Raw genomic sequence first — 27,859 nt, forward strand, 5'->3', positions numbered from 1 at the left:
CCCCGCCTCCGCCCGGCCGCGATTGGCCGGGCCCGGGTCCGCCCCTCGCGCGCCGCTGTCGCCTGTCTCCGCACGCCGCTCGCCGCAATCACAGCGGCCGCGGCGGCGACTCCTCTGCATGACCTGGTGAGGGCGGCGGGGCTGCGCTGTCCGGGGACTCCGGCCGGGGGGGAAGGACGCGGGATACGCCTGAGCGAAGGGAGCTGTGAGCAGGGAACGGCCCGCTCCACTGCTCGGCCACAGAGGCAGAGGCGGGGGAGCGGCCCCGCCGCCTCCCAGAGGAGCGGCCGAGGGGGCCGGTTTCCTTCCCGGGCTCCGAGCGCTGCCGAGCCCCCGCCGCTTCGCTCGGCGTCCCGTCTGGCCCTGGGGCTGGCACGCCTGGCCTGGGAACTGTGCTTGGTCCCTCCGTGCTGGAAGAGAGACAGGAGTCAGAGCGGCTCCTTCCGAGGGGCCGGCAGAGGCTGGCCGAGCAGGGAGATGGGGGAGTGGGAGAGAAAGCAGTGGCAGCAGCTTAGATTTAATCACCAGTAATACGTTTTTAACGGGAGGAAAGGATGGGGTAACTACGGGATTTCTGCAGGGAGCCGGTGATGCCTGAAAGGCGCTGCGCTGTGGCTGGTTATTTATAGCTGGTAGACAGCCTTGCCGTAGCATGAGGTTCTGCTTGGAGGTAGTAGCACCACTAGTTCCCAATTAGGATGGAACAACACTGTGTTGGATGTCTGTATTTGCGAGTTAACATAGATATTGTAGCCAAGATCTGAAATGCTAATATAAACTATAGTAAAAGACATGTGGAGTGCAGGAATCTTGTGTAATATCACATGGAATTTCTGCGTAATAACTTCTGCAGAATTTCATTTTCTCCGTGCTCCCAACACTTCCATGTTTGCTGAGCAGACATTCTTACCCTTACCTGACTTACTCTTTTACCCTTATACCCCCTATGCAACTCAAGCAATTTAACAAAATTATTACTCACGTAATGTTCGGTATCTGGTTTTTCTTACTATCAGAATATGATGGCAGAGACTTTGTACATCTGCAGACAGATGAGAAAGTAAATAGCAGAAGCAGCTTTATTGAAGCCTTAAGGTTTGCCAGATTTGATTCTGGGTGTTTTGAAACATGTAGAGAAAAAAATCTCCTAAACCAGGTGTATTAGCTTATCACCATTCTAGGAATGATTTTGAGGTTTTTTTACCCTCAGGTAAATGGTACCATCTCTGCTGCTGAGAAAAGTAAACCTGCAAACAGGATAATGAACTTTATTTGTAATTACTTTTAAATACATTTATTTAACATCAGGAATCATTCTGAGTTAACTAAAAAATCATGTTTTTTTACAGGAAAAGTGGCTTATACATCTTCAGTTCCTAAACAAAAGTATTTTACTACAAGTTCTAATCATACCAAGCCTGTTCATAGAATGGTCACTAGCAGACTTTGTAAGGAAATGTTTTGCAACAGGGACCATAATCTCCTTCAAAATGTACCATGCTAGAATATATAGCGATGAAGATTTTTTTCTTTCTACAACACAAGGGCAGAAAGAAAATCAGATTATTTGTGCAGGGGCCTAATCACAGGTTTAGGTGCTTCTGTTTTTGTAGCAGCCAGCACAGCATGTGGGTGGAACATTGCTGACAGAACTGTGGACATCAGTTTCCTGTGAGGAAGACTGTCACATATTTTGTGGAAATCAGCATCTAAGTGGCAGGCAATATGCAAGCACTCTGTTGAGAAAGGAACTGTGGCTTGATTTGGGAATCTCAAAGGCTAGTAGTTATAAGAAGTGAGCTGTTAAGAAAGACTTCACAGAAGAGCTTTAATGGTCATCTGACCAGCTTAAGGCTGTTATTTTTCAGTGAGGTTACTGTTAGTGTACTTCTCATGCAAGTAAAATAGAGGTATGGTTTCTGTTTATATAGCTCTTAGAGACTGTGCTTAAGGTATTTTGAGTGTTTTGAGTGCAACCTACTGAAGTGTCAATATTGCTTTGAAAGCTAGTGGAAAATACTTTGATTAACTCAAAGCCCTTTCTTTAGAGTGCTATCCTGTCCTAAGAGTATTGATCTTAAAGGACTGTTTCCCAAAGGAAAGTTCAGAACTTAGGGAACAGGCAGTTGGTTGGAAAAATTGTTCCAGCAGCAGCCAGCCATTTCCAGATGTGGTCTTTCTTAAGCATCCCTGTCTTATCAAGTCAGAGATGTATGCTAGCTATCTAGTGGGAAGTGGTCAAAGCACCTCTGTCAGGACAGACTGGTTTTAAGAGTGAATTGTTCTGCAAGAGCCACCCAATTCTGGATGTGCTTCTTCCACAGACTGTGCAAACTGTGCAGCAGCCTTACCTGCATGTGTACGTGGTGGTCTGATGCTGAGCCCACTGCACTGATGGGCCATTATCATGGCATAGTCTCCAGGCAGAGTTAATTAACTCTTCTGTCAGAAAGATTTGACAGAGCTGATCAAATCTTAGGCTATTTAATGGATCAACCAAAGCTCCAAGATTATCTTGTAGTGAGTTTTTAGTTTTTCCACAGTCTTCATCTGCATGTGATGTAGGATTGATTGCATGTGATGGATCTTCAGAGAAAGGCTTTTTCTGTACCTGTGGTAAGCTGGTCAGCTGAGCTGCGCTCTCTTAATATGACTTGAAAAGCATGTGATGGGGAGCTTTCTCTTCTCAACTGTAGGTCAAGAACTCCTACAACACAACCCTAAACACAGCCTTTTAAATTGCCCACTTGCAGTCAGAGGCCTTTAAAACAAGTAGAGATATGTGTGCATGTGAGTATATTTCTTTGTTTGATCATCATTTGTATGTACTTTGTTTGGTTTGGATTTTTTTTTTAAGCAGTAGTTAGAAACAAACAGTGAAGGCCCATTCCCGCTGCACATGTTTGAACTTATTTAAAGTGCTGCTTAGAGAAATTCAGGGAGCTGAGCATTTATTAGTTACAGTGTACTAGTCCATTTTGGTATGTCTGGGTTTTTCTTTATTTCCTCCCTTCTTTCTGGTGTTAATTTGATTTAATTATAGTATAGGAAAAGACAGATAAGAGGGATTATATGTCATTTATTTGTGCCAAAGAGGAGGTTCTTTTCTATTCTAAATGATCCATGACAAAATATATATGATGTGCTAGTACAGTGCAATGTTTCTTGGTGTTTATATTTTTTTCCTGGGCATTCTGCGTCAGTCACAACTTTTGTCTCAGGAGAGGAGAGAAATGTGAAGACCTAGATACCCTTGTACTACCTGGATGACTCTTAAATCCCTCCTGGAGGGACTGCCTGAGCTGAAGCCTCTGTTCCTGATGTGACCCAGGGATTTTCTGTGGTGGGGCTGTTTGTAGGCAGAGTGTGGTGTTGGTGTGGGGCACATCTGTGGTACCTGTGTGTGGCACAGCAGGGCCTGCTACTGGCTGGGGTCCTGAGCACTGTGGGTCCTTGTTAGTATAGTCAGGAGTGTGAACTCACCAGGAAAGACAATCCCATCAAACTGTTTCCATTTGGCTGGTATATCAGTAACTGATATTGGCAGGGACTGTTTCCATGTGATGGATGTCTGTGTGCCAGGACCTCCCTTGAAATTAGCCATCCTGTTATATACATGGCCCTGTGAACAGCTGGCACCTGTACAGTTTCTGTTGATACGCCCTGGATTCTGATGAATGCTATCTCAAAGAGCTAAGCATCATGTGAAAGGATCTCCAGCATTTATCTGGACCATTAACTTTTTTTTTTTTTTTAAATGTAAACATAATTCATGTTATAGTTGGAGAAATGCTATCAGACAGACACTGACCTGTGAGGGATTGTGTGCAGGCAATTCAGTTCAATATTCCAGTAAGTCAAACTCAGTTAAGATTTATAAGCAGATTGTCTAAACAATACTGATTTTCTTTTCTTGCCTAATATTTCAGAAGTTAGATATACCTGAAATTGAATATTGGCAATGAATAGTCTGATTGGCCTGTGGCCTATAGTAGCACTTTACAAAAGTTCTATACAGGCTGGTTTGACTCTTAGCCAGGCTTTAGGCAACATAATAGGCAGGTTTTATGGATGTTGTACGCACAGTGCATCTTCAGCACAGTATGTTATTTGCCTTATCATCTGAAGAAGTGACAAGATAGATCAGGCAGAGTTGCTATACAAAGCCACATTCTTTGGCAACAATGACAAAACTTTACAATTCCAGCTCAGCATGGGAGAGTATAACTATCTAATGAAAAATCTGCTTCTTCCTTCATATCTGCTTATGTGCTGAAGAAGCTAACAAGTGAACAAACCCTAAATTGTTAAGTTACTGTGTATTATTCTTGCTCCAAGTGTTACAGGCAGTCACAGGAGTGGCTTCTTCCTGAAAGATAAGTTTTTGAAGAAGCAGTTTCATAACAGGTGATGTTTGGTTCTGTTTACACTATCAGGACTTCCTTACTTTGTGCTAGCTCTGCTAAAAAGGATAAGAAACCCCAACTTTTTAATATGTATATATGGTATAATGTATGCATATACATATTTTTCATACTACTGCCTGCAAGACTAAATCCTAGTGACCAGTGAACCCATGCTATGTGTTAGGTTAGTAGCCTTCTCTGAACACAGCTGCTCTGGAGAGGATCTGGCTGCTTCTCTATTCCAGCCTCATTTGAGTGGCTGCAGATGGGTGGTTTTGACTGGGGTACTGAGGCTGACATAGGTACTGTTTACTTGGTTTAGTGGTAGTTTTGACATTTTGCCTTGTGACTGTGTTGAATGGCTTGGGGGTTTCCAGCTTTTATTCCAGAGAAAGCCATGTTAAAGTAGACTACTCTGCCTCTTACTACAACACCTCTTCCATATCTAGCAGCAATTATTTACTTCCAGGATCTAGTATTTGTGAGTAGGCAGGTGTAGAATCCCATCTCCCAGTGCATGAGGAAATGCATAATCTTTATGCATGTGCCATGACAATGCAGTTCTTCAGTTTGCTTTTAGAGGTTCACATCAGATGCAGCTGACCTGAGACTGTGACCAGTAAATGGAACCTGCCTGTCCCCCCAACCCCAATTCAAAAAGCAGACCTTAAACCTGTGATTGGATGTGGCCAGATAGTTTGCTTGTAGAGTAAATGCTTTAGCAGACAATCAAGGTGCTCAGGACATTCACTAGCAAGGACCCTACTTCTAGTCCTCTCAAGAAAGTAGAAAGAGCCATTTCTGCATGGGCTCAAACCTTCCCTGTGCTCTGCTTTTTAAAATTTGTCGTTCACAGGCTCAGATGTGTTTTTCTCACTGTGCACCTTGTGCAAACACTTAACCATTGAGGAAAGGGGCCAAAAATGCTGCTCTTTCATGTGGTACTCGTTCTCATTTGCTCTCCACTAGCATAAAAGGTTGCACAAATAGCGTGAGGCTCTCACAGCCTGCACTTCCCCCCAGCCCCAGCAGTTAGGGCTGCATCTTGAGCAGAACAGTGGAATGGCCTCTTTCCACCCTCTTTGGTATTGTGGGCACAGAGAGCTTTTGTGACACTCTGACCTTCCAACTCTCCACCACTCTTCCATGTCTTTAGTGTCCTATATCACCTGGGATTTGACTCCATAATAATGGGCTAATTGCCAGCGAGTGGAAACCAGGAAATCACATAAGCAGAGACCAAGAGAATAGTTTTAATCTGAAAGAATTTTATCTGTGAAGTAATTGATAGGCTTGCTTTGTACTTGAGACTTACTCATTGCCAGCTATTATAGAGTGAAACAACCAGAGGGAGCTGAACAACTTGGTTGTCCTATTCAGAATTGCTTTCAGTCAGATTTGAAAGCTGACAAAAAGCTATTGTAACTAGCAGCAGCTTGGTGCTAAAGGAAGATATGACCTGAAATTGTAATGTGGGTTAAATTGTCTGTGAAACAAACAGAAAAACCCCACAACAAATAAAAAAAAACTTCTAGTTGGGATATTGCTGATGTTTGTTTTGCATTTTTTTATTGGCTGATGTCCTCTCATTTACTTGTCTCAAAATTCTTCATTAGGAGAATTTTTTTCCCAGTTGTGGAGAAAATAAAGAAGCGAGATGATACTGAAAGCAGTTTTGCTGCTGGGCTGTGCTCTGGGCATCAGCACATTCCCCATGGAAGAGCCTGAAGATGGAGGCAAGCACTGGGTGGTGATTGTGGCAGGTTCAAATGGCTGGTACAACTATCGTCACCAGGTAAGGATCACTCTTCCACATGCTGATGCTGTCCATGCTCCAGAAAATGCCAGCTCCCAGGAAGGTGATAGCTGCCTATCATCTAGACTAGTTATGACCTTCTGTCATTTCTTCTGTCATTTGAGCAAGTGCTTCTATTTCTAGACTCCCAGGTGTGTGAAGTTCTGAAAGAAAACAGATTTGCTCAGAACCTGCTCTTAGTTATTTATGTTACCACCCCAGGAATTCCCTTCCACTACTCCTTTTTACTATGTGATTTTTTTTTTTTTTTTTGCTTACAACTTTTTTCAGCCTCTAACCTCTTGAAAAAGCTGTTGTTACCAGAGGAGAAGTATTCTTCCTGTAATCACACTTCTGCATCCTGGGAGACCTGTGCCTTTTAGGGTAAATACTCTATTACTAACTAGGCTAGAAGATCTAACCCCAACTTGCAGTTGTACAGAGGATATCTAGAGGTAAACCTCATTTTTAGACACGTGCATGTTTCTTTCCATTTCTTTCCTCTTTTCATTATGTTATGAGAAGCTTCCTTTTTTTCTAGGTAAAAAAATCTCTGAAGGCTGCAAGTGCATTATTATTTTTTGAGGAGTGGAGGACATATGGAGGGGGTTCTTTTTAACCTGAACCAGTTTGCTGACTGTGTTCAACAGCATGGCCTCAGAATTATGTTGGCCCAATAAAGATATGGTGCAGCAGGGTGCAGGGAACAGAGTGAGTTGAAGAAACAGGAGGAAAGGGAACAGGAACTCTTGAGTCTAACGCTGCTGGGAAAGCCAGTGTGTTGTGAAATTGTGGGCTGAGTGTGGGTGTCTCTATGGACAGGATTAAATCCCAGTGACTTAATTCTGAAAAAGTTCAAGATTTATCATCAGCAGTCAGGAAACTTCTACAGCACTGTCCCCTTGGGGAATTGCTGGACAATCCCTTCAACAGATTAATCTATGCAAATGCTATATTTTCTCTAAATTTATAGCTTGGCTTTCCTGGAGAACAGGATCAATTTAATTCTGATTTGTGTGTACATTTATATATTTCTAAATGCTAGAAAAATAGTTTATTATAGTATTGTTGGTTAAATACTAGTGTACAAAATCAGTATTTTTAAAACTGAGTTGTATAAAGTGTACTGGTTGAATTGCTGAATGCTGGAACTTTTAAAGTATTTATTATTTTTAATGTAACTGCCTGTAAAATATAGAGAGGCTTTGTCCTCTTGGTTGATTAAGGAACAAATGAGCCTTCTGTGTGTTAGGCACCCTGGGTTTTGTGTAGGTTTCTTCTTCTAGGCTCACAATCAGTTTGTAACTTTCAGCGCAGTGATGAGCTTAAAACTAAAGTAATCAGACTGACAATCTAGTTGCATCTGAAGAACAACCTGTCACTGGCAAGTGCTAGCTAAACACTCTGACAAACAGGTTTTAGGGACTTTCCCAGCTCCTTACACTGTAGATATCACCTGATAATCATAGTTGGAATATTACAGCCTTAATATAAACTGTTCCTATTTAAAATTAAATCTTGAAGAAGAGTTTTAAAGTTGAAATTGGGAAGCAATGATGAAAATACTACTGCTGCACTTGATTACTGCCTGTCTTGGAGTGTCTAAATTTAATTACTGAGTTGTGCTCTTTTTGTTGCTATTGCTGTATAACCAGTCTAGCTGGCTCCCTTCCATTCTTGGAGGAGTTAATACCACAACATTAATTCTTTAAATAAAACTACAGTTTTGAAGCTGTGGTTCATAAGAATTCCTTTTCTCAGTTGCCTGGGCATGGTTTTTAATCTCTCTGTCAGTGAGCCTGCAATGGCAAGTGTGTCTGCCAGGTAAAATAGGGTTATGAAGAACAAAAGGTCCACACTTACATATTTGTGTCCAACAGTGAGTGAATCTTTGTAACATGCTAGTTTCACAGAAGCCTATTAACTTTTGAGTGTGGTCATGCTTTGCAGATAGTTACTAAGTAATTCCTTTTCAATGTTAGAAAAATGAGAACAGGATTTCATTAAATACTTAATTTTGACGATAATGTCAACTCACAATGCCCAATATCTGCCATGTTGGATTGTTCTGAATTTAAATATTAGGAATATCTGTAGTTTAAACTGCTACTTGCTTCAGGCATTACCATTTGGAAAGAAGAAAATTAGAACACCAATAATAATCCTATTAAAGTTACAAAAGCAGCATTGTAAGAGTCTGTATGAAGGATCCTTCAGAATGGGGTTGGGTTTTTACTTGCCTATCCTGAGCAAGATACTGTGCATCTTAACTTGTTATAAAAAAGCTCAATTCCCATAAGATGCATCACAGCAGCAGCTTGTGCTGTTTTGCCTAGTGGCCTTTTTTGGCCAATCTAAGGGCCTGGTGGGTGTGAGCATGCATGGTAGCAGTGACATGTGGTGAGACAGACCCAGCAGTTAGTCATGGGAAATCCTCGTGTGTGACATGAAGTGTCATCCAGACAGGGGTGCCTTGGGTATTAAAAAAATTATAGAAATTTGTTCCCAGCGAAACAAGCAGAATGAGAGACTTTTAGGAAATTTATTGAGAGGAGGAAAGATGCTACAGAAATCTGAGGAGTTCTAACTGATTTCTGAAAATATTTTGTAGACTGATCACCATGTCTTTGTGTCTTAGTGTTCCCTACCTTCCAGAGGTAGAAGCAAAAACATTTTAAGTAATGAAATTATTTGCCAAAGTCACTTGCAGTGGAACCAGGAATAGGACTTGGTCTTTCACTTCTGTGCTTCAGAACACAAAGTGAACACATGTGGAACCACGTGGTATTGTTCAGTAGAATCATACCTGTGCTCTAAGAAATCAAAGCAGCACTCCAGAATTGCACATTTGTGTAATTTTTTTGCTTTCTGAGGGAGAAACTGCAGAGGAAAATATATTGTACTCTAATTCAGTTCACTCCTGCCATCACGTTTCTTCCCCAGAACTTCTCTGACCTAGCTGTGTACAAGTGAATTTGTAGATATGTTCCAGTAAGTAGTTATTCAATGTAGCTTTTTTTTTTATTACCAGACTTGTTACTATTCCCTTCATGCAACTAAGCACTCATAATGTCCCTTTGTAATTTGAGAATTCAGCAGACACATCTCTGGGTTTCAGTTGCTCATTTCAGCTGTCCAGGGTACAGTTAATACATGATGTTGCATGTTTGGATTGCCTTTTTATTTTGTGAGCTCCTGTTGTTTTCATGCTGCCTGCTTCAACACGGTCAAAACGTACTGTATTGTCTTCCACATTAGTTATCTGGTGGTAATGTGCTCATCTGACTGAGCAGCTACAAAAGCAGAAGAAATAGATTACATATTCAAAAATACCTCTTTTCATACATGAAATGCTGTACAGACCCCAGGAATAAGGAGTTTGTAAAGACTTTGCAGACCCAGGAAACACTGAGTTTGCAACTGTAACCTCAAGGAATCCAAAACTTTAAGACTGGTAATTTAGATGTCAGTGGTCAGGATCCACTATCACTACAAACCAAGGATAGAAAAGGAGAAAAACCACCATTTGTGCTTAATATGAGCAAGATTCACACTTAGCAGGCAGTTGCTTCCACTGTGATGGCTGAACTGGGACTTCTTCCTAATCATGATGACCTAAACTTGTCTTACACATTTTTCTCATCCAGTTCCTAAAATAAAATTTAAGTGTTTTGTGTAGTATAGAGTCCAGTGTGATAGGCTTACTGTCACTGCAGGGCTAGCTTTGTGTACATTGCTTTGTGCTTGTGGCTTTTCAGTTCTTTGGCATTTTTATCCTTATTTTAGGGGTTTTAATTAGTTTCTTGGGCTGTGGAAGGGCTATCGGTGTGCTCCTCTCTGCTCCTCTGGCTTCTCTGTAGCAGCTTTCTATTATGAGACTGGCTACTGTTCAAGAGTCCTCCCCCTGTTCCTAGGGAAAGTGTCACAGCTCTCTGCTGCACAAAGAGCTGGATAAAATACCTCTGGAAAGCTTAGTGGCATACATGAGCAAATACAGTACTTAGTGGCATACATGAGCAAATGCTTTTGTCAGATTTAGAGAATGACTCAACAAGCTAGTTCTCATTAGAAGAAATAGTCTGGCTCTTCTGTGTGATGAACATACCAGCTAACTGAAATCTAAAGCTGGCTTCACATCAGATCAGAAAAAGAGACAGACCCATGCTTCCTGGATATTCAAACTCACATAGTTTGTGGAAAAGCCTGATGTGAAACAAGAGTCTTACTAAAGATGGAATATATCCTCAAGAGAAATGCCAGACTGAACAAGTCTGGCAAAATAAAAATTAAAACTAAAAAAATAGGAATTTGTATACATGAGTCTGTTTTCAGTTGTTGTTTTAAGTCTTATAGTTACTGATCTTTGTGGGTCAGAGACTGTATTTATTCAGTGTCCTGCACAGTACCAGCCAGGGCAGTATCTTATTCCAGGACAGTCTTAAATTCTCCTGACTTGTAGGTAACAGACACTAAGGCTGCCTTTGCCTTCAATTAACATTTCCTCACTGTGCTCACAAAATTTAAACTGAACTCTCAGGAAATCTTTCCTAAATTATTGATAAAGTTATATCTTTGGGCAGATTCAATGATGTATATTTAAGCAACGGAGTAAGACTGGCATTTCAGACATATTCTTCTACTTTGTTTGTATATTAGAGTTCATTCTTGTTTAGGCTGTGACATTCCAGAACAGCTGTAGTGGGAATTGTGCTGCTTTAAGGTAAAGCTGACAGTTCCTTTCAGCCATGAACCTAGCAGTCATAAGACAAGAAGTAACCAATTTCACACAAGTCCAAGCTTTTCCCTTTATGAACTATTTATGCAAGATCATGTCATAAACAACTTGATTTTTCCAAAAATCCCCCCAGGCAGTTTGCTTAAAAGCTGTGTCATTCAAATGTGTAAACAGCTGTATGGCAGAAGAAAATTGGGGTGCTAGGAAAACAGGGTAATTCACTCTCTGATCCCCATGCTTTCAAAATCTAGGAGTTAATTATTTAAGCAGATCTTCCATCAGAATTTGCTGATGTAGCGAAGGGTTTAGACTAACCAGGGGGTGAAAGGTCTAAACCATGCCCTCAGCAGTGTCCATTTTGGAGCTACCCATAAGGTCAGTTGTGCAGCAGGAGCTGTATAGCTGCAACTTTTCCTGTGCTTTGTGGGGCAGCTGCTGCCCTACCCAAATCACAGTCACAGAAACATGATTTAGTGACAGTTTAGCCAGTAAATGTTCATAGCATGCATTTCACATGTTAAACCATCAAGAATAATACCAATTAGAGATCTGAAACAAGTGAACAGCTGTTTCTTTTAGAGTGGTTTACAGGTGCAGATATGCCAGAAATATTTCAGAGAGAAACAGGGTCAAATAGCAGTATTTGAGAGGCAGTTAGACATCAACAGGAAATACTCAACATACACCTCCCTGCTCTAGCTGCAAACTTTTTTACTCTGGTTTTGTAGAGATTTATGTTTTTTTTACGTGTAAACAGGGACCAATCATGAGAAATATCAAAGGTGACTAATTAGGTCAGCTAATTCTATGCAATAAACCCTGACTGTTCACTCATAACTGTCCTACTTTAGTCAATGGTGTTTTAGCAGGAATGCATGTTTTTGCTGCTCTAGCCTTTGCTGGTAATATCATTATGCTACCAGCAGTTCCCTTAGCAAAAGCCTTAAAAGGCTGGGACAACCACCAAACAGGCATAAGTTGAGATTGAAGGGAATTGACTACATTGATCTGTCTTCCTTTACAGTAGGGAGTTTGCTAATGACTACTATTTGCTGAGACAGGACATACTGAGCAAACAGTGAATAAACCAGAAGGAAGGAGAGGAAACCTAAAAAAAAACCTGATAAAATGCATTTACAAAGTTTAACTTATTTTAGGTACTTGGGATCAGTTGAAACACCTCCAGAGTCCCTACTGGGCAGCCACACGTCTGTGGGAGCACAGACACTTGCTGATTGAATGTGGTGATACTGTATCACTGCGTGCCTAAGCACATCCCTACTGCCAGCCTGTAAAGGTTCCTGTCAGCATCACAGAGGTGTGTGATATTTTGAGAGTGAGAAGGGATCTGTGATCTACTCATCATTCAGTGTAGAGAAGCCCTGATTAGTGTTTTCTTCTACTTCTGCTTGGGTTGCTTGTGAAAATCAAATAAGTTCTCAGTCAAACCTGTGCTCTTCTGTTTCATATTATGTGCAATACCTTCCTAACTCTGTTTAACCTCAATATTTTGACTTGTTGAGGCAGCAGCTGGTATAATGATATACAAGGAAATGGAAAACTAACTGATATACAAGGAAATGGAAAACTGACTGGGAGATTGTCTGGGATAGGTGGAAGAGAACCCAGACTGCTGACCTGCAAAGTAGGAAATGGAACTGCTTTAGTAAGAACAGTTTAACATTTAGGGTTAGTCACATAGAGATTTTATTGTTGGAGAGTTCATTAGCATTGAATGTGCCTCACCCTTCACAGAATCTTGTACAACTATCTTCTCTTTTCAATTTTATCTGCACTTAGAAGACCAAGGATTATAAAGTTACAGTATTTTACAGTGTCCTTTTGGCTAAACTAATGAAAATCACTAGTACTCCTAAGTAATCTAAACAGACACTGGTCTACTTAAACCACATCAATTTGGTTTCCAAATTAGCAAATTAGATTAGTTCAACACAAGTAAGCTTTAAAGCTTGCTTCCTGCCTGCATTTGCAGTGTGCATTTGTTAGATGAGATCTCTTCCATTAATCCTGTACAGCTTTTCCTAGCATTTGGTGGGTTCTAGTTCCCAAGTTTAGGAATGATTGTTAATGTCCCATTAGGGCACTCAGGGACTGTAAGTTTTAAAGAAGAGAATCATTTGGACTGGGGTTACTGAGAAGTTAGCATTCTGATAGAGCTCTGCATTTATTGTAATATCACTTTAATGGGTGTTGTTATTTCTGTGTCACAGGAAGATGGTTCTGTAAAGAAAATGTGCTTATTCATATCCTGTACAAATCAACAAAAGAGACTGAACAGGAATTTTGCAATTGTGTTTTCCAATGAAATCTGATGTGCCCTGAATTAGTTGCTCTGCAGAGTAAGAAATACATAATTAAAAAGAAAATACTCCTTAAACCAAATTCTCATCTCATAGTAAAGCAAGATTTAGTAAAATCTTTGCATAGATGAGATTGGTAAACAATACTTGCTTAAGTCAAGGACAAGCCTTCAATCCTTAGTTGTGCAGGCTTGGTGCAGAACTAAGGGAACTTGGTGGAAATCCAACTCTTTTTGTCTGCTTGGCGCACTTTGGATTTCTCTGTCATTGCAGAAGGTTTTTATTTTGATTTTCTCATACAATGGAGAATTTTGCTGAGAGCTTCATGTTAAATTTGTTATCTGTACCAAGACTGAAGTAACTTCTGGTTTCTGTTTAAAGAAATCAAAATAGGTAATGAGGGAGAGATATTAATCATAGTCTCTACTATTAATGCAACTGCTTCTAATTAAAGAAGAGCAGTGAGCTCTGGTTTAACCTGTGCATTTCAGCTCTCTAGCAACCCTCAGTCTCTTATATTGGAATGAAGTTGGTTTTGGTCAATAGCCTGCTCTTAGGTCTGAAAAGCTATTTTGCTTCTGGTATCAAAGGTAAAATTTCTGTTAAAACTAGTAATGAAAATTTGCTTAATTTCAGGCAGATGTGTGCCATGCGTACCAGATTGTACACCGAAATGGAATTCCAGATGAGCAGATCATTGTCATGATGTATGATGACATTGCTGATAACGAGGAGTAAGTGATGAACATACACTGGTCACTAACTATATGGCTACTACAAACATGCTGTGGTCACCAGTGTGCTTTGAGTTTGTAGTAGTTTTGAAAGAAAAGCCCTTAAAACCATCTGTGATATGCATAGAGATGTCAGCCATCAGCACAATAATTCTCCTTTAAAATGTGCTCCTGAGCTTTCTAAGCCTTAGAACACAGCTCAGCATCAGCTGTGACACTGAGGACTGCAGAGCTTTGTTATGACAGTAAGGGATCTTAACTCCCAGGCATAACAGTGTGCAGCAGATAAATAACCTAAACTTGTGAACACAGGGGAGGTCTGTGTGCAACTTTCAGGGCTTTTTTTGGAGGATATTATCAGATTAATTCCCAGCATTCAATGAAGATGGGTACAGGTCTCATTCTGGGTGACTGTCTAGAGCATATCATTGCTTCCTGTACGATACAGTTGATTTATACAGCCTCTAATTCTGAAACAACTTCCCCCAAAATCAGCAGACATTACAGGCACAGCAGCATGGGGAGCAAAGTGTTAAAGGGAATAAAGGCAAGACTGCAAGGAGAGAAATTACAGAGACCATCCACCTACATCTTCAGATGAATTGACATGATCTGAGATAGAATACTTGAATGTATTCTGAGAGTAAGGACACCTGAGACAAATGTGTGTAACTGACTGAAGTGCAAAGCCCTTATATTCTGAAATCCCTTAATGACATATGGTGCAAGTTCCTGTGCTCTCAGGTGAGCTGGCTCCTGTTGTTCTAAGGTCATTGCATGGCATGTGGCTAATTATTCCTATTTTTGTTCCATTTACCTTTCAGAAATCCAACCAAAGGCATTGTCATCAATAGACCTAATGGCTCAGATGTGTATGCCGGAGTGCCCAAAGACTACACAAAGGAGGTAGGAACAAAACCCCTTTCCCTGGGGAAGCTTCAGCATTATCCAATGTCTGAATAAATTCTTTCACCCTGTAGCTTACATTCCAAAATGCAGGTAATATAAAGCATTAAGTTTATTCACCTGCATGGTTTGGCATGAAGTTTGGTGTTCATAAGATGAATAAAGACAATAGATTCTTTGAAGTGAAGCATTGGTCATAAAAGTGAACCTTTACACTGTTTCCATGCTGACACATGAAATAAAAGGAAGGAAGGTCTTGGATTGTAAATGTTGTAACTCAATCTGAAAAACAGCTATGTTAACTTAATTGCTTCATTAAATCAGTACAGTAATCCAGTCACTCTGTGATTTCATGATTCAGCAGCGAAGTGAGTCATTAGATAAAGATGTATTGAAAAGGATGGCCAGCTAAATTTGTCATCCATGCATAGATTCTAACTTTAAGAAGCCATCTTTCTAAATGGAGTTTTTGTTGTTTTTATGATCAGATCTAACTTTAATCTTCTCAAATCCTTAGGATGTTACTCCTAAGAATTTTCTTGCGGTTCTCAGAGGAGATGAGGAAGCAGTGAAGGGGGTGGGATCAGGAAAAGTATTGAAAAGGTAAGAGAAGTTTAATTTAGAAAATAATTGCATGTGTAGTTGTAAATTGACACTAATTTAAACAAAATAATAAATTAGAGCAACTTAAGAATCCAGCAAAATTATTGATGGCAATTCCAGGTCCTTCACATTACAAGTACAGTGGTTCTAGTTTCTTAAACTATGCATCAGAAGAAAGCAACTGCTGATATTTGACTGATTAAGGTATTAAAGTTCTAGAGGGTAGTACTAACTGTATTAAGGTATTTGTTATTTAGACTATTATCTTTTGCAAGAATGGCAATTCTAAGATAGTGTGGCTAAAATTTGGAGACTTCTGGAAAGGATTTTCCAAGGCTTGTTTTAATGTACATGAACAGTTTTATTAATCAGCAGAAGACTTAGATCAAACTCAGACCAGACTTAGCAGTGAGTGGCAGAGGAACAGAGAGAGCTTAACCAGCTAATCAGTTGGAAGAATTGCATGTCTAATCCCAGCCTTGGTATTTGTAGCATGTGTACAGTAATTGAGGCTGAGTATAAATCATAATTCCATTCCTAATGAAGTGGAATTATGGTTTATAATTAATGAAAAAAAATCTTTGAGACTGAAAAAGTAATATGAGCAATTAAACTTGTAAGTGATGTATTATGCTTAAATTATTTGTAACTAAGCTACACAAATGATTCTAAGTTTTGCAGTATTTTAATATATGAAGAATAATAAATTATAGATTGGCTAAGTGGAATATATGATTTATAATTAATGGTAGTTTATAAAGACTTATATAATTTAGATGATTCAAGAATGTAGTTACTACATTTCAGGGCCTAATAAGAAATCTTCTTGGAAGGATACCTGAGTTATACCAGTTATGTACCTGAGTTATACCAGTTATTCATCTTGCTTCTACAGAGTTTGAGATGTGAAAGCATGATGCCACCTTACTAAGTTGTATTATATTTCCGAATATTGGTTAAGAGCCATATGATATATTTTTCTATACGAGAGTGACTATAAAACCTTTAAGAATTTAAATTCAACCATTTGGAAGGGTTAACATTTGTTAAAGAAAAACTGTGAAGTCTGTCTTTATCTGACAGTTGATTTTAGTGGCATAGCAATGAAACAGAACAGAAGAATCCCACCCTGGCACTGAGGAGAACAATAAAAAAGGAGCAGGACAATAGCCAAATAAGTTACTGCTCTGAATTGTTTGAACTTCATCCTTAAACGCTGAGGTTGAAAATGATATATGTAACACATATAGGCAAAATGTTAATAAATTACTGCACATTATCAGATTTTGCTCTTCTAGTATCTGGAATGAGTCAAGGGGTGACTATGAAGCAATTTTTGTTTTAAAAAAATGTACATCTGAACACACCTCACCTGTGAAAGCTTGATGTTCCCATTCAAATAAGGGAGTAGCTACACAGAGGGCTAAAATCTCTTAATCTACTCAGGAAGACAGCTTGAACCCACAAATAAAAGTCTTAATTGTTTACATTCCACCTTGGTCAAATTTTTTTGCTTTTAGGATCAAGAGCAGGAAGCCAAAAAGTTACGCCAACCCTTCTTTATTAGGCTCTGTTTGCATTTTCAAGTGGCTGACTTTTGCTACTGGGTGGGACAAGAACTCAATTATCCTTTCCCTGGGAGGCTTCCAGATGGACTTTCAGGTGGTTCCCCTAACCAGTAGGTTACTGGCCAAACAGAAGGCTGGACAATATTGCCTTGATCTGCTGCAGTTGCACCTGTTTGCTGTGAGGAAAGAGCAAAAGCAAGTCAAGATTTCTGGACCCTGGTACAGAGGAACAGAGGAGTGCCTGGACACTCCTTCTGATCTTTTTACACACTTTATATTTAATTGTCCCTGAATCCAGTTTAAAAGGAAAATTCCTTTGCAGATCTGGCTGTTAGGGCAAGACCTTTCTGTCACTTAAACATGATCTGTTTGATTTAGAGTGGAATCAGACTGTACAGCAAACTGTACTACACAGATGTGAGGGTGTCAAAGCCTGTGAGTGCTCAGTGCTCGACTGACTGCAGAGCCAGGGATGCAAATGCCAGTCTGGCCTCATGGGTGCCTGTGTACATGCATCAGTTCCTCATGGAGCTGTAGGCTGACACTGCTTGCTGATCTGTGTGGCTGATTATGGCAAAGTAGTCCTTACACTTACTAAGGGTCTTAGCAAAGAGGTTTTTAATATTTATCCTTGTGTTAATGGTACCTTGGCATAACTTAGTTATGAAAGCATTCCTTTTTTACCAGACTTCTACAAATGCCCACGGTATTACCAATTCTTCACATAGCTATTAAAAACCAATTGTGTTTCCACCATACCCTACATAACAGCCCCTGTCTTGATCAGTTTACAGTTTGGAATGTGAAGTGTGATTGCCATATTCTCCATGTTTGAGGGACTAGCCTGTATCTTTGTTTTTGTTCCTTTTGCGGGCGTCTCTTCTAATCAGGATCCAAACTAATATGCTTGGGAGAAAAAAATTTACCGAGAGGAGGACGTGCTTCAGCTCTATTATTTTCAGATATTGATGTCTTGGCACTGAGAAACCAAGACATCAATATTGTTGTATTGATGGCTAGGTTGGAGTAGTTAAAAAGACTTTGTTTGCAATTTTTTCATTACAGTGGTCCCAAGGATCATGTGTTTGTTTATTTCACTGACCATGGAGCTCCAGGACTTCTGGCTTTTCCTGATGATGATGTAAGCATTTTGGGAATAACACAAAACCCATCATTTTAGTGTCATACTAAAATAATAAAAAATAAATGTAAAACATGAGAATATTTAGTGCACTGCTATATTGAGGGGACTGGCTGAAAAAGAGCATTATTTTTCTGATCACTTTATTTTGGATTTTTTTCAGTTAGAATTTGTAACATTCAGTTGAAACTTAAGTTCTGTCATTCCACAGTCAGAATGTTTCACACAGGTGTGACTTGGCTTTCTGGTGCACTTTACATATCTTCTGGGACCATTACTCATCTTTTCCAGAGTGGTAAATGCTAGCATGTTATACTTCAGAAGGGCAAAGAATTGGATAAATTTATTGGGAAAATAGTGTACATATTCACAACAGTTAGTATTTATTCTTAAGTGAATTGTGTGTCTGTTGAACATAAGTGGTTTTAATACAAGCCTTCTTGTTTTACAGCTTCATGTGAAAGACTTGAATAAGACTATTTGGTACATGTATCATCACAAGAAATACCGGAAGGTAAACAAGCATACCAGAAATTCCAAAATTAAAAGAGCAGCTGGCATGGAAGAGAGATGTTTTTATTTTGAGAGTTGGCTCAAAGTAGGAAGAATCTGTTACATGCAGTTAAATTTACATTAGGATTTTGCAGTTATAAGGATTGATCTGCTCCAAATTTTTTGTAAATGGTTTACTTGTTTTTGCAGTCAATGTTCATATGTAGTGCAACTGCTGTTTGCTAATGCTGTGTGTTCTGGCTCGAAAAGCAACATCTGTAACTGCTGCACCCCCATAATTTATACCTGACTCTTTCTTCCTGTGCTTTGTTCACTTCAGACTTCACTGTTTTTACAGGAAGTTTGCATATACCTCATGTTTTTCTTACAGTTACTTATTTAGTTTAAAAGACTGTATCTCTTGTCAGAAAATTCTGTGAATTTATTTCATAAAATATGCTCATAGCAGAAAAGTTACTGTTTTGAACCTTTTACTGGTGGTTTTTTTACACAGTTCTTTGTGGCAATGTCTGCTATGGCTGGCTTTGTTTAGGAACACACAGCTGGCATCAGTTCCAGAGACACTACATTCAATACTAACATGTTGCTGTGCCTGTAGAGTAACTGTGTGTTTGATCTGTGCTTTGTGCAATAGCCAGTAGATCCCTGTGGATTCTGTAGAGATGAATAACACCTTTTCATTATTATTCTTTCCCCTTTCTACGGAGTTTAATCCTGAAAATAAAAAAATAGCTTTTGTTTTGTAGCACTATGCATAGCCCTTGTTTCAGGAATAGCAGTATAGGCCAACTAGCTACAGCTAAAAAGCACCAAACAAATTTTCTTCATCTCCTCATGGAATTTCTTAAGGTCTCTGATTTACTTTTGTATTTTATAGATGGTGTTCTACATTGAAGCATGTGAGTCTGGATCTATGATGAATCATTTGGCTGATAATATCAATGGTGAGCAATCACTTAACTTACTGGACTTAAATATCACAACTTGTCACAGACCTAAACAAGTACTGACTGTGACAAGAATAGGTTTAAGGCATGTTTATGTAGAATTTTAGTGGGGGAGCACAAGAAAGTAATGCTTTCCATTTACAGGAAGTTCCTTTTATTGGAGTCTTACAAAAGACTGAAAAGGCTTTCAGTTTCTTGGAAATGAGAAGTTGAAAAAGTTTCTTTTCAGGAACCAGGTGGTTGCCCTGTTTGTACAGACATTTCTCAGACTCAGCAATGCTAACAGGTGTGAAGTTCCTGCTCTCAGTTTCATTGAGTAGCAAAGCAGTTGTGAGACACCACTGCCAGGTGGATTCGCTGCACATAGGCACAACAACCCAGGATGTGGAACTCAGATTTTTCAGGGTTTCCAGGCTCTCTGCTGCTGCAGAGCTGGAAGCTCAGCCTTGGTTGAGGTGAGGAATCATAACCTTTTGAAACACCTGTTCCATATCAGGGAGAGAAGTGCTTGCTCCTGTGGTTTTGAAGATGTCATTGCAGAAGAGACCAGCCATGTGCCTGTTCTGGGTGTTTGACCCTGGGTACACTGCCTGACACCCACCAAGATTTCTTACAGACAGTTTTTCTTTTTTACAGGAAGTTTCATGTTGACAGTTGCCCCAGACACATGCTCAGTACTTTTTATCGTTTATTCTGTCAGAAATTTCCAGTCTGAGGACTCTGGTTTTACAACCAGCTCTGCCAAAGAACTTAAAAAGGCAGAAAATTGACAGTTTATGTATTAGAGTACAAAGTTGTCTTTGGCAGCTTTCACTGATAAGCTAAGTTTAACTGGTTACTTAGTAAGCATTTTGAAGGGTGCTAAGAGGAGCATGTTGCTGCACAGATAAGATTCAAGATTTTTTTTACTTTTGAGCTTTAGGTACATTCTGAGCAGAAACAACACAATAGCTCTTCACTTTAAAATATGGATTTTCCTTTAGTTACAGAATTATGCTATGTATTAACTTTGGCAAAAAGCCAAAATTGATTTTGTCTTGAGACCTGTCAATATGTATTCATAGTATTTCTGTTGTCTTAGAGGTGACTTACTGGGAACACTGTCCTACACTGGGACAGATGTAGGATTATTTTACTTTTGTTGTAGTGCAGAGCATTATCCAACAAAGTATATTACTTAGAAGGTGGCATTATGTGGAAGTAAAGATGATTTTTAAGGGATTCACTGCAAGTTTGGAGAAAAAAATCTCATTATTGTAATAAAGAAAATGAATGTATAAATAGTTGTTAGTGCACAATGCTCTCAGGCAGCTCTTGAATAGTAGATTTTTCCTTGAGGCAATTTTTTTTAAACACCCCAGACCCCATTTGGCAGCAAAGAAGAAGCACAGAGGGTGCTTAGAACAGCACTGAGGGTGACTGAACAATGATTAACTGACTGAACAATGATTAACATACTTCTTTTCTTTCTGCTATTTAGAAGTAAATGATTGAAAGGCAAAATACTTAGACAAATATATTGTGTACAGCTAAGTATTAAATCATGGAGGGGCGGGGGGAAATGAAAAAAAATTAAATCATGGAGGGGCGAGGGGAGATGAAAAAAAAAAGATAAAACCCCCTTACTGTTTGTATTACAGTTTATGCAACAACAGCTGCTAATCCCAAGGAGTCATCTTATGCATGTTACTATGATGATGAAAGACAGACTTATCTTGGGGACTGGTACAGTGTGAATTGGATGGAAGATTCAGATATGGTAAGTTACTTAAACAAATTTTCTTCATTTCATGTATAAAAAAGATCAGTAGGATTTTTAAACATAGCTCTTTTACAGTATTTGTGAGAAGATTTGGCTTTATGTGGGAGCTAAATCAACAAAATAAGTTGGTAAAAGTATTTATCTACTACTCAGAACCATATATATAATCTGTTTGGGCCACTGAATTTACTTCCAATACCAACTTTCAGAAATATTATTTCCTTGTGTTATTTATAAGATAGAAAATACCTAACTTCTAGTTCCAAATTGACATAATCTTTATTTGCTAATCTGAGACCACATCTCCAAATATGTTACATGAATTAGGCAGTTCAGTAAGTTGTATGTCTGCCTCAGGGCTGCTTAAATATGGAACTGTGGCTAACCCACTTGTTGGTGTAATGGAGAATAGTGTTCATGAAATAAATCTGGGATTTGTATGCTAGTCCACTCCCTTGCCCATTTGCTGGGAAATGAGATCACTAAAAGCAATATGAGAATATGCTGTCAAATCTTCTCTTCAGTTTTTGCTTTAATGTCTTTCAAAGGTTGTATAGCTCTTGTCCTATACCTCCTTCTACTCACTGGCAGCTAAGGCCCTGTGCAGCTTCCCTTGCATTTTTAGAATAGCAGAGTTTACCTATTTTAGACCTCATGGAACTTTCTTCATGCAGGAGGATCTAAGAAAAGAAACACTCCACAAGCAGTTTCAGCTGGTGAAGAAACGCACCAACACCAGCCATGTGATGCAGTATGGAAACAGAGTATGTATTTCCCAGGGCTTCCTGCTCAAATATATCTTCAAGCTTTTCTTACCCTATACTTTCATGCCTTAATCCAAACAAAAACCAGCTGTAAACTGGCAGGGTTGATTTAGTCATTTTTAGTCATGAGCTATTTCTCTTAAAAGATCTGAGCATTTGAGAGGTGATGATCCTGATGCTAAAGGAAATCAGCCTTGCATATGCATTAGTCCAAGAAATCAGGGTGCAAGTTGTCCTCCAAGCTCTGCCAGTGATTTGACACTTCAGTAAAGAAAGGTATTTACCACTTCCCAGCATATTATGAGTATTAGTGAAATGTTAAAAAATACAATGATCCCTCAAATGGGAAGAGCTAAGAGGTGATACAGCATTTACAGTAATCCCGTTATGCAACAGATTAATTACTCAGTAAAAAAAATGTGCAGTTACGTAACCTATTAGCCTTTTTCCCCCCAGTGAGTTTTGGAAATTAAAGTTCCCTGATTTTTGGCAGCCTTTACCTCATTGTATTAAAAACCCAACATATGCATACACACAGACACACACACACCTACAACCCTGTTACTTCCTTTATTTTCTCTAAAAGAAGTTTAGAGATTTTGGTTTGCATGGCAGACAAAGACCAAACCACCTATTGAGGGTGACTGACAATTTCCATCTGCTTACTTTTTATCCTTCAGAGCATCTCCTCCATGAAGGTGATGCAGTTTCAGGGCATGGGGAAGAAAGCTATGCCCATTTCTCTGCCACCTGTGGAAAACTATGACCTGACACCTAGTCCTGATGTGCCCTATGCAATCATGAAACGAAAGCTGATGGCTACCAATGACATTTCTGAGGCTAAGAAGATTGCTGCAGAGATGAAAGCATACCTGGAGGTAAGAATAGAAAAAATAATTGCTCATCAGGCCATATTAACTTCTAAGAAATAGCAGAAGGAAAATCCCTGAAAGTAAAAAAAATTACTCTTCAGACTGGTAGCCTCTAGTTGATGGTTTATTCTTCTTTTAGAATTTAGTGATCTGTTCTACAAGGCACATTCAGTAGTAATTATCTAGCCAAAAGGTAAACAAATGCAAAAGTCAGTCTCACAGCTTTTATTGGCAGGAAATTCCTCATCTACATCCATAGGGATTCTTGTGGGGAAGACTTACTCTTTGGTGTTAGAGAAACTCGTGTCTCAGTAGAACTGAAACATCCCAAATCAAATAGCTCCTGCAGAATGGAAGTCAGTATTGGTGTTGGTGGTGCCTTCCTTTCCTGGTAAACAGTGGAAGGACAGTAAGTAATTTTGGGTATCTTGACTTTCTGTCAGTTTTCATTTGAGTGTGAAGAGACAAGTGCAAGAGACTGTGCTAAAAATGCAAAATTTGGTTCCCTAAAGAGCCTAAAAGGTAAAGTAGGATTAAAGAAAGAGAAATTTCATTCAGAGTCTTTAAATTAGATTTAGAAAAAGCATGTTTTAAGTTCTTTTTGTTTTATATACAGGTGAAAGAATTCATCCAAGAATCCATGCAGAAGATAGTCACTGTAGTAACAGGATCAACAGAACAGACCAAGCAGATTCTGTCAGACAGACTGACCATCAGCAATTATGACTGTTACCAGTCAGCAGTGAACCACTTCAAAGCTCATTGCTTCAACTGGCACTTACCTGTGGTAAGTTACTCATTGGATATAACCTGATAAACAGGCCACAAAAACTAGCACAGGTATAGTCACACCTGCAAAAATTGGCTTTTATTAAAAAGCTACCTTGGGGCAGTCATACAGATTAGATTTGGAGGAAGAGTAAGTAATGCTTTTGGAAACAATTTTTACTACACCTTTAGGTGAGCAAGAAGTTTTCTAAAAAAACCTCAAAAATATGTAATTTTTACTAGTTGTGCTGTTGCTTCCATGAGTTCCTTCACCAGAAATCCCAATGTTAAAAAAGTCTTGTTGTATTTCTGCTTGAAACATCTCTGCTGACTAAACAGAAACACTGACCATCACCACTATGAATTCATAATCTTGGTGCATTCAGATTTCTGTGTTATGATACAGTATTATTCATAATTCCTTGCAGTAGCCTCGCTGCTATTTCCATCATCTTGCTGAATTCTTGAGAACCACTTTTTAGTTTAGGGGCTTTATTACTGTTTGCTCTTCCTGGGATTCCAGTTGAGGATTCAAGTTGTGTTATTAGACTTTAGGTAAGCATAAGAAGGTCCTGATGGCAGGCAAGATAGCCTCTTCATTGAATTTTTTTTTTTGTTCTGTGGGATTTTAAGAATGTAATGGATTAGATGGTCTTGTGTATGAGGTCAATGTTCAACACAGCTGAATTTCCTAAGTTCAAAGAAGTTAAATGGCTGAATTACCTGAAGTTCAAAGAGCAAAGTGTGCAGAAAAAAGATCCATTTAGCCCAGTACTAGATCATCAGTTGAACACCTTGGATATTATAGCAGCTCTAAATTATTTCCACCATTTAGTCTGGATAAACAATACCTGCTTTTCGTCACTGAAATGATTAACAATGTTTGTTTATTTCAGTATGAGTATGCACTGAGACAACTGTATGCCTTGGTCAACCTTTGTGAAGGAGGATACCCCATTGACAGGTAATGAGGTTCCCAGATATGCCCTGTAGTTTTAACCGTGGCTAGAAGAACAAAAGCCAATAGGCCGAAAAGCCTAATCTTAAAAGCTTCTCACTTGTTCTGCTGTTGTTATCATTTTGTCCATAAATCACTCTAAATTTATAAATGTTTGTTTTGACAAACATCTTTATTTGTTCCCTCCCACTCATAATGATCCATGTCCCCATAACCCTTTAATTTCCTTACTGAGCCTCAGGGGAAATGACAGCCATTCAGAGGATCCACCTGCACCACACACCATCAAACAAAACAGCATGACTGGTGCAAGGGCGTTGCCCTGTAACTCCTGCATGAGCTTACACTGAAGCCAGGCAGGGAACTGCTGTGATATCTGTGCCACCCACTCAGCTGCTGGCTCAAAATACCACTGCTGGGTTCTCGTGATGAAAGAGAATATGGTGCTATGTGTGGGGTAGGAAAGCAGGGAAGTAATGGTCCAGGCTGACCCCTGTGGTGGTGCAGTAGAGCCAAGGCCAGCATAGTGTTGGAATTCTGTCTTAGGAATTTGTGGTAGAGATTGAGATCCCAGCTTGTGAGTCATGCAAGAGAAGTTAAAGGGAGAGAAGAAAGCAGAAGGGTAGGGAATGTGAGGATGGATTGGTAGTTCAAAGAGTGTGTACATGCAACTCAGGAGGTGAAGAACTGCTGCCCCCACTCCTGGTGGCAGCCCACTGCAGTCAGTTTAGGAGATACTCTGCTCTCAAACTATCTGAAAAGTTATTCATCATTATTGTTCTCTTTTGCAGAATATGCCTGGCCATGAATCGGGTGTGCCTTGGGTATTGATGGAAACAACAGTCCTGAATATAACCCTTACTACAAGTGATAACTTTTCATAGCTGTCATAATCCAGACTTTATGTGCATGCAACCTGGAGAGAGTCAGACACTGTACTGGAACTGTGCTGGGAGCTGAGGCACCAGACCATGAGCAGTGCAGCACTTGCCAGTGCTCTCCCCTGCATCCCCACCTGCTGACAGCCTGCTGCTTTGAGAGAGGCATTTTGGCAGACCGCCAGGAGCTTTCAAGATGGATAATTTTTTCAAAGCACAATGCTCTTAGGAATCTCTGGATGAACACTACAAGCCACCTATGTGATTGCTAAATCCATCCTAAATCTAAACATTGAGTCATTAATTCTGGAGGTTTTATTTAAAACTCTTGCTAACTCTTAACTTTTTTTTAAAAGTTAATGAGCGCCATTACAGTGACTAATTTGCAGATTGGTTGAAGAGTGAAGAAACCAAAGCTTGTTCTTTAAGTTTTAACTCCTTAACAGTTTAAAGAAATTAGTTGCATATGGGAGCTGTTTGATGTGGACAGCACAGTTAAATGTTGAACAGTGAAATCTTTGTGACTAGAAAGCACTGTTTCCCAAAGAAAAACAGAAATATCTAATGCTGTAAATTTAGCACCAATATGCTGTAATTAATTGTGTATACTCACAAACCTGTGGGAAGTTATGGAGTACAGGAATTGCCTGTGAATAAAAATAAAGTTGACAGTTTCATCCACCCACAGTGCAATAGTGTTGGACATGTTGTGTCTTGAAAATGAAGGAGAGCTAATTAATTCCATGACATGCACTACGAAGTTAATATGTCCCTCTAAGACTTTCATAAGGCAGGTACTCTCAAAAACACCTGCACAAGCAAACCAACAAAACCTGAAATAAGCCCCAAAACTCCAGCCTAAAAGCAACAGCAAAGCATGTAAAGCCTCAGATCACACTTGAAGGTTCCACTCCTAAGAGGTGACTCAGTAAAGGACAAGTATGGCAAAATTAGAGGTTGTGAGATGATCCACAAAAGTTTCAGGTTGTCCACAGCTTTTTACATGTGGAGACAGGATACAGAAATATTTCAGAGTTATTTTCAGTGTGTTAAAATAGGCAAAATTTCCTTATCTCCATGTGGAAAGAATGAAGTTTGACAAAAACTGAAGAGAGAGTTCTGGGTAGCTCCACACAGAGGAAAGAGGTTGTAGAGGTGTAACTGCTAGTTTTATATAAAGAAGAGCTAGGTAAAGCCAAGAGGAACATGAATAACTTCGTGAACACTGCGGAGAGAGAGATTGATCCCAGAGCAGAGCTAGTGTCAGGATGAATGGAAAAGGTAAAACCCTGTGGAATTAGGCTTTACTGAATTAATAGATGAAAGTTTGCACCTTGGGAGTTATTGAAAGTTCATATATGTGCTGCTTTTGAGTTGCTTCTTATTTCTTCTCAGCTGTAAATCTGGGGTTTTTTTAGCAGAAATCTTAAGAGTATGAAATTCATGACTGTGTGAATGTGTTGCAATTGTTTCCCTGATGGCAGGGGGAAGGGCTGGCCCCACAGACAGCTCTTAGTCATTCTGGCTGCTATTATGAAAGAAAGTGTACTAAGATCTCCCAAACACTTGGAAATTAATTACTCTTTCATACCCCTGTTTGAACATATACCTTCAGTCTGCTGTTTTACTCATCTCTGCTTTTAGAGTTGTTCTCTCCCCTAGAAATCCAGGCTGCTTCTCAAGCACTTAGCATCACCAATTCATAGGTTTAACATTTTTTGCACCCTTATATATGCCCATCTTTCTGCTGAAGGATTCAGAAGAGGCTTTTATTTTTCTGGATTTTCACATCTAGAGTACAGAGGTTAAAAGAGGCCTCCATGTTCCTCATAAATGGTGTCACTTTATGACCAAGAGTCTCCAGCCATAGTACATAGACCTCAAAAAGTAATTATCAGATGAGAAATCAGCTGGTAGCACATTTTTATTTTTACACATCACTGACACCCTGGTGGCATTTGTTATCATGTGCCCTGACCCTCCTGCAGATCCTTGTATCTCTGAGGATGGAAAGCTGAAATGTGAGAGTGGGATTTTGTTCTCTTTTCCTCTTGCAAGTGATTTCCATAGCTTTGCCATCCTAAATGGCATACCCCTTCCCTCAGGTAGGTGGCAAACTGAAAGACACTGAAGATGTCACTGCACCTACTGTCTGAGATGGAGCAGGTTCTCATGCGTGCTCTGAATT

The 27,859-nt window shown here is 39.5% G+C and overlaps 1 protein-coding gene across 2 annotated transcripts; it reads left to right on the forward strand.

Moving 5' to 3' along the window:
- On the forward strand, window positions 1–26,018 carry LGMN (legumain). Of its 2 annotated transcripts, none has more exons than XM_084207941.1 (14): window positions 1–126; window positions 6,023–6,201; window positions 13,894–13,991; window positions 14,816–14,897; window positions 15,415–15,500; window positions 18,134–18,209; window positions 18,661–18,723; window positions 19,600–19,666; window positions 21,310–21,428; window positions 22,106–22,195; window positions 22,876–23,073; window positions 23,684–23,854; window positions 24,732–24,799; window positions 25,585–26,018. In XM_084207941.1, exons 2-14 carry the CDS (start codon window positions 6,064–6,066, stop codon window positions 25,622–25,624), a joined length of 1,296 nt encoding a protein of 431 aa, XP_084064067.1. In that variant the 5' UTR covers window positions 1–126; window positions 6,023–6,063; the 3' UTR covers window positions 25,625–26,018. The 2 variants fall into 2 exon arrangements, with proteins under 2 accessions (XP_084064067.1, XP_084064068.1); XM_084207942.1 differs by lacking the exon at window positions 1–126 and adding an exon at window positions 2,752–2,790.
- The last annotated feature ends 1,841 nt before the right edge of the window (window positions 26,019–27,859 follow it).

This window comes from Fringilla coelebs (assembly GCF_963513975.1).
Source record: "Fringilla coelebs genome assembly, chromosome: 6".
In the NCBI taxonomy this organism is placed as follows: Eukaryota; Metazoa; Chordata; class Aves; order Passeriformes; family Fringillidae; genus Fringilla; species Fringilla coelebs.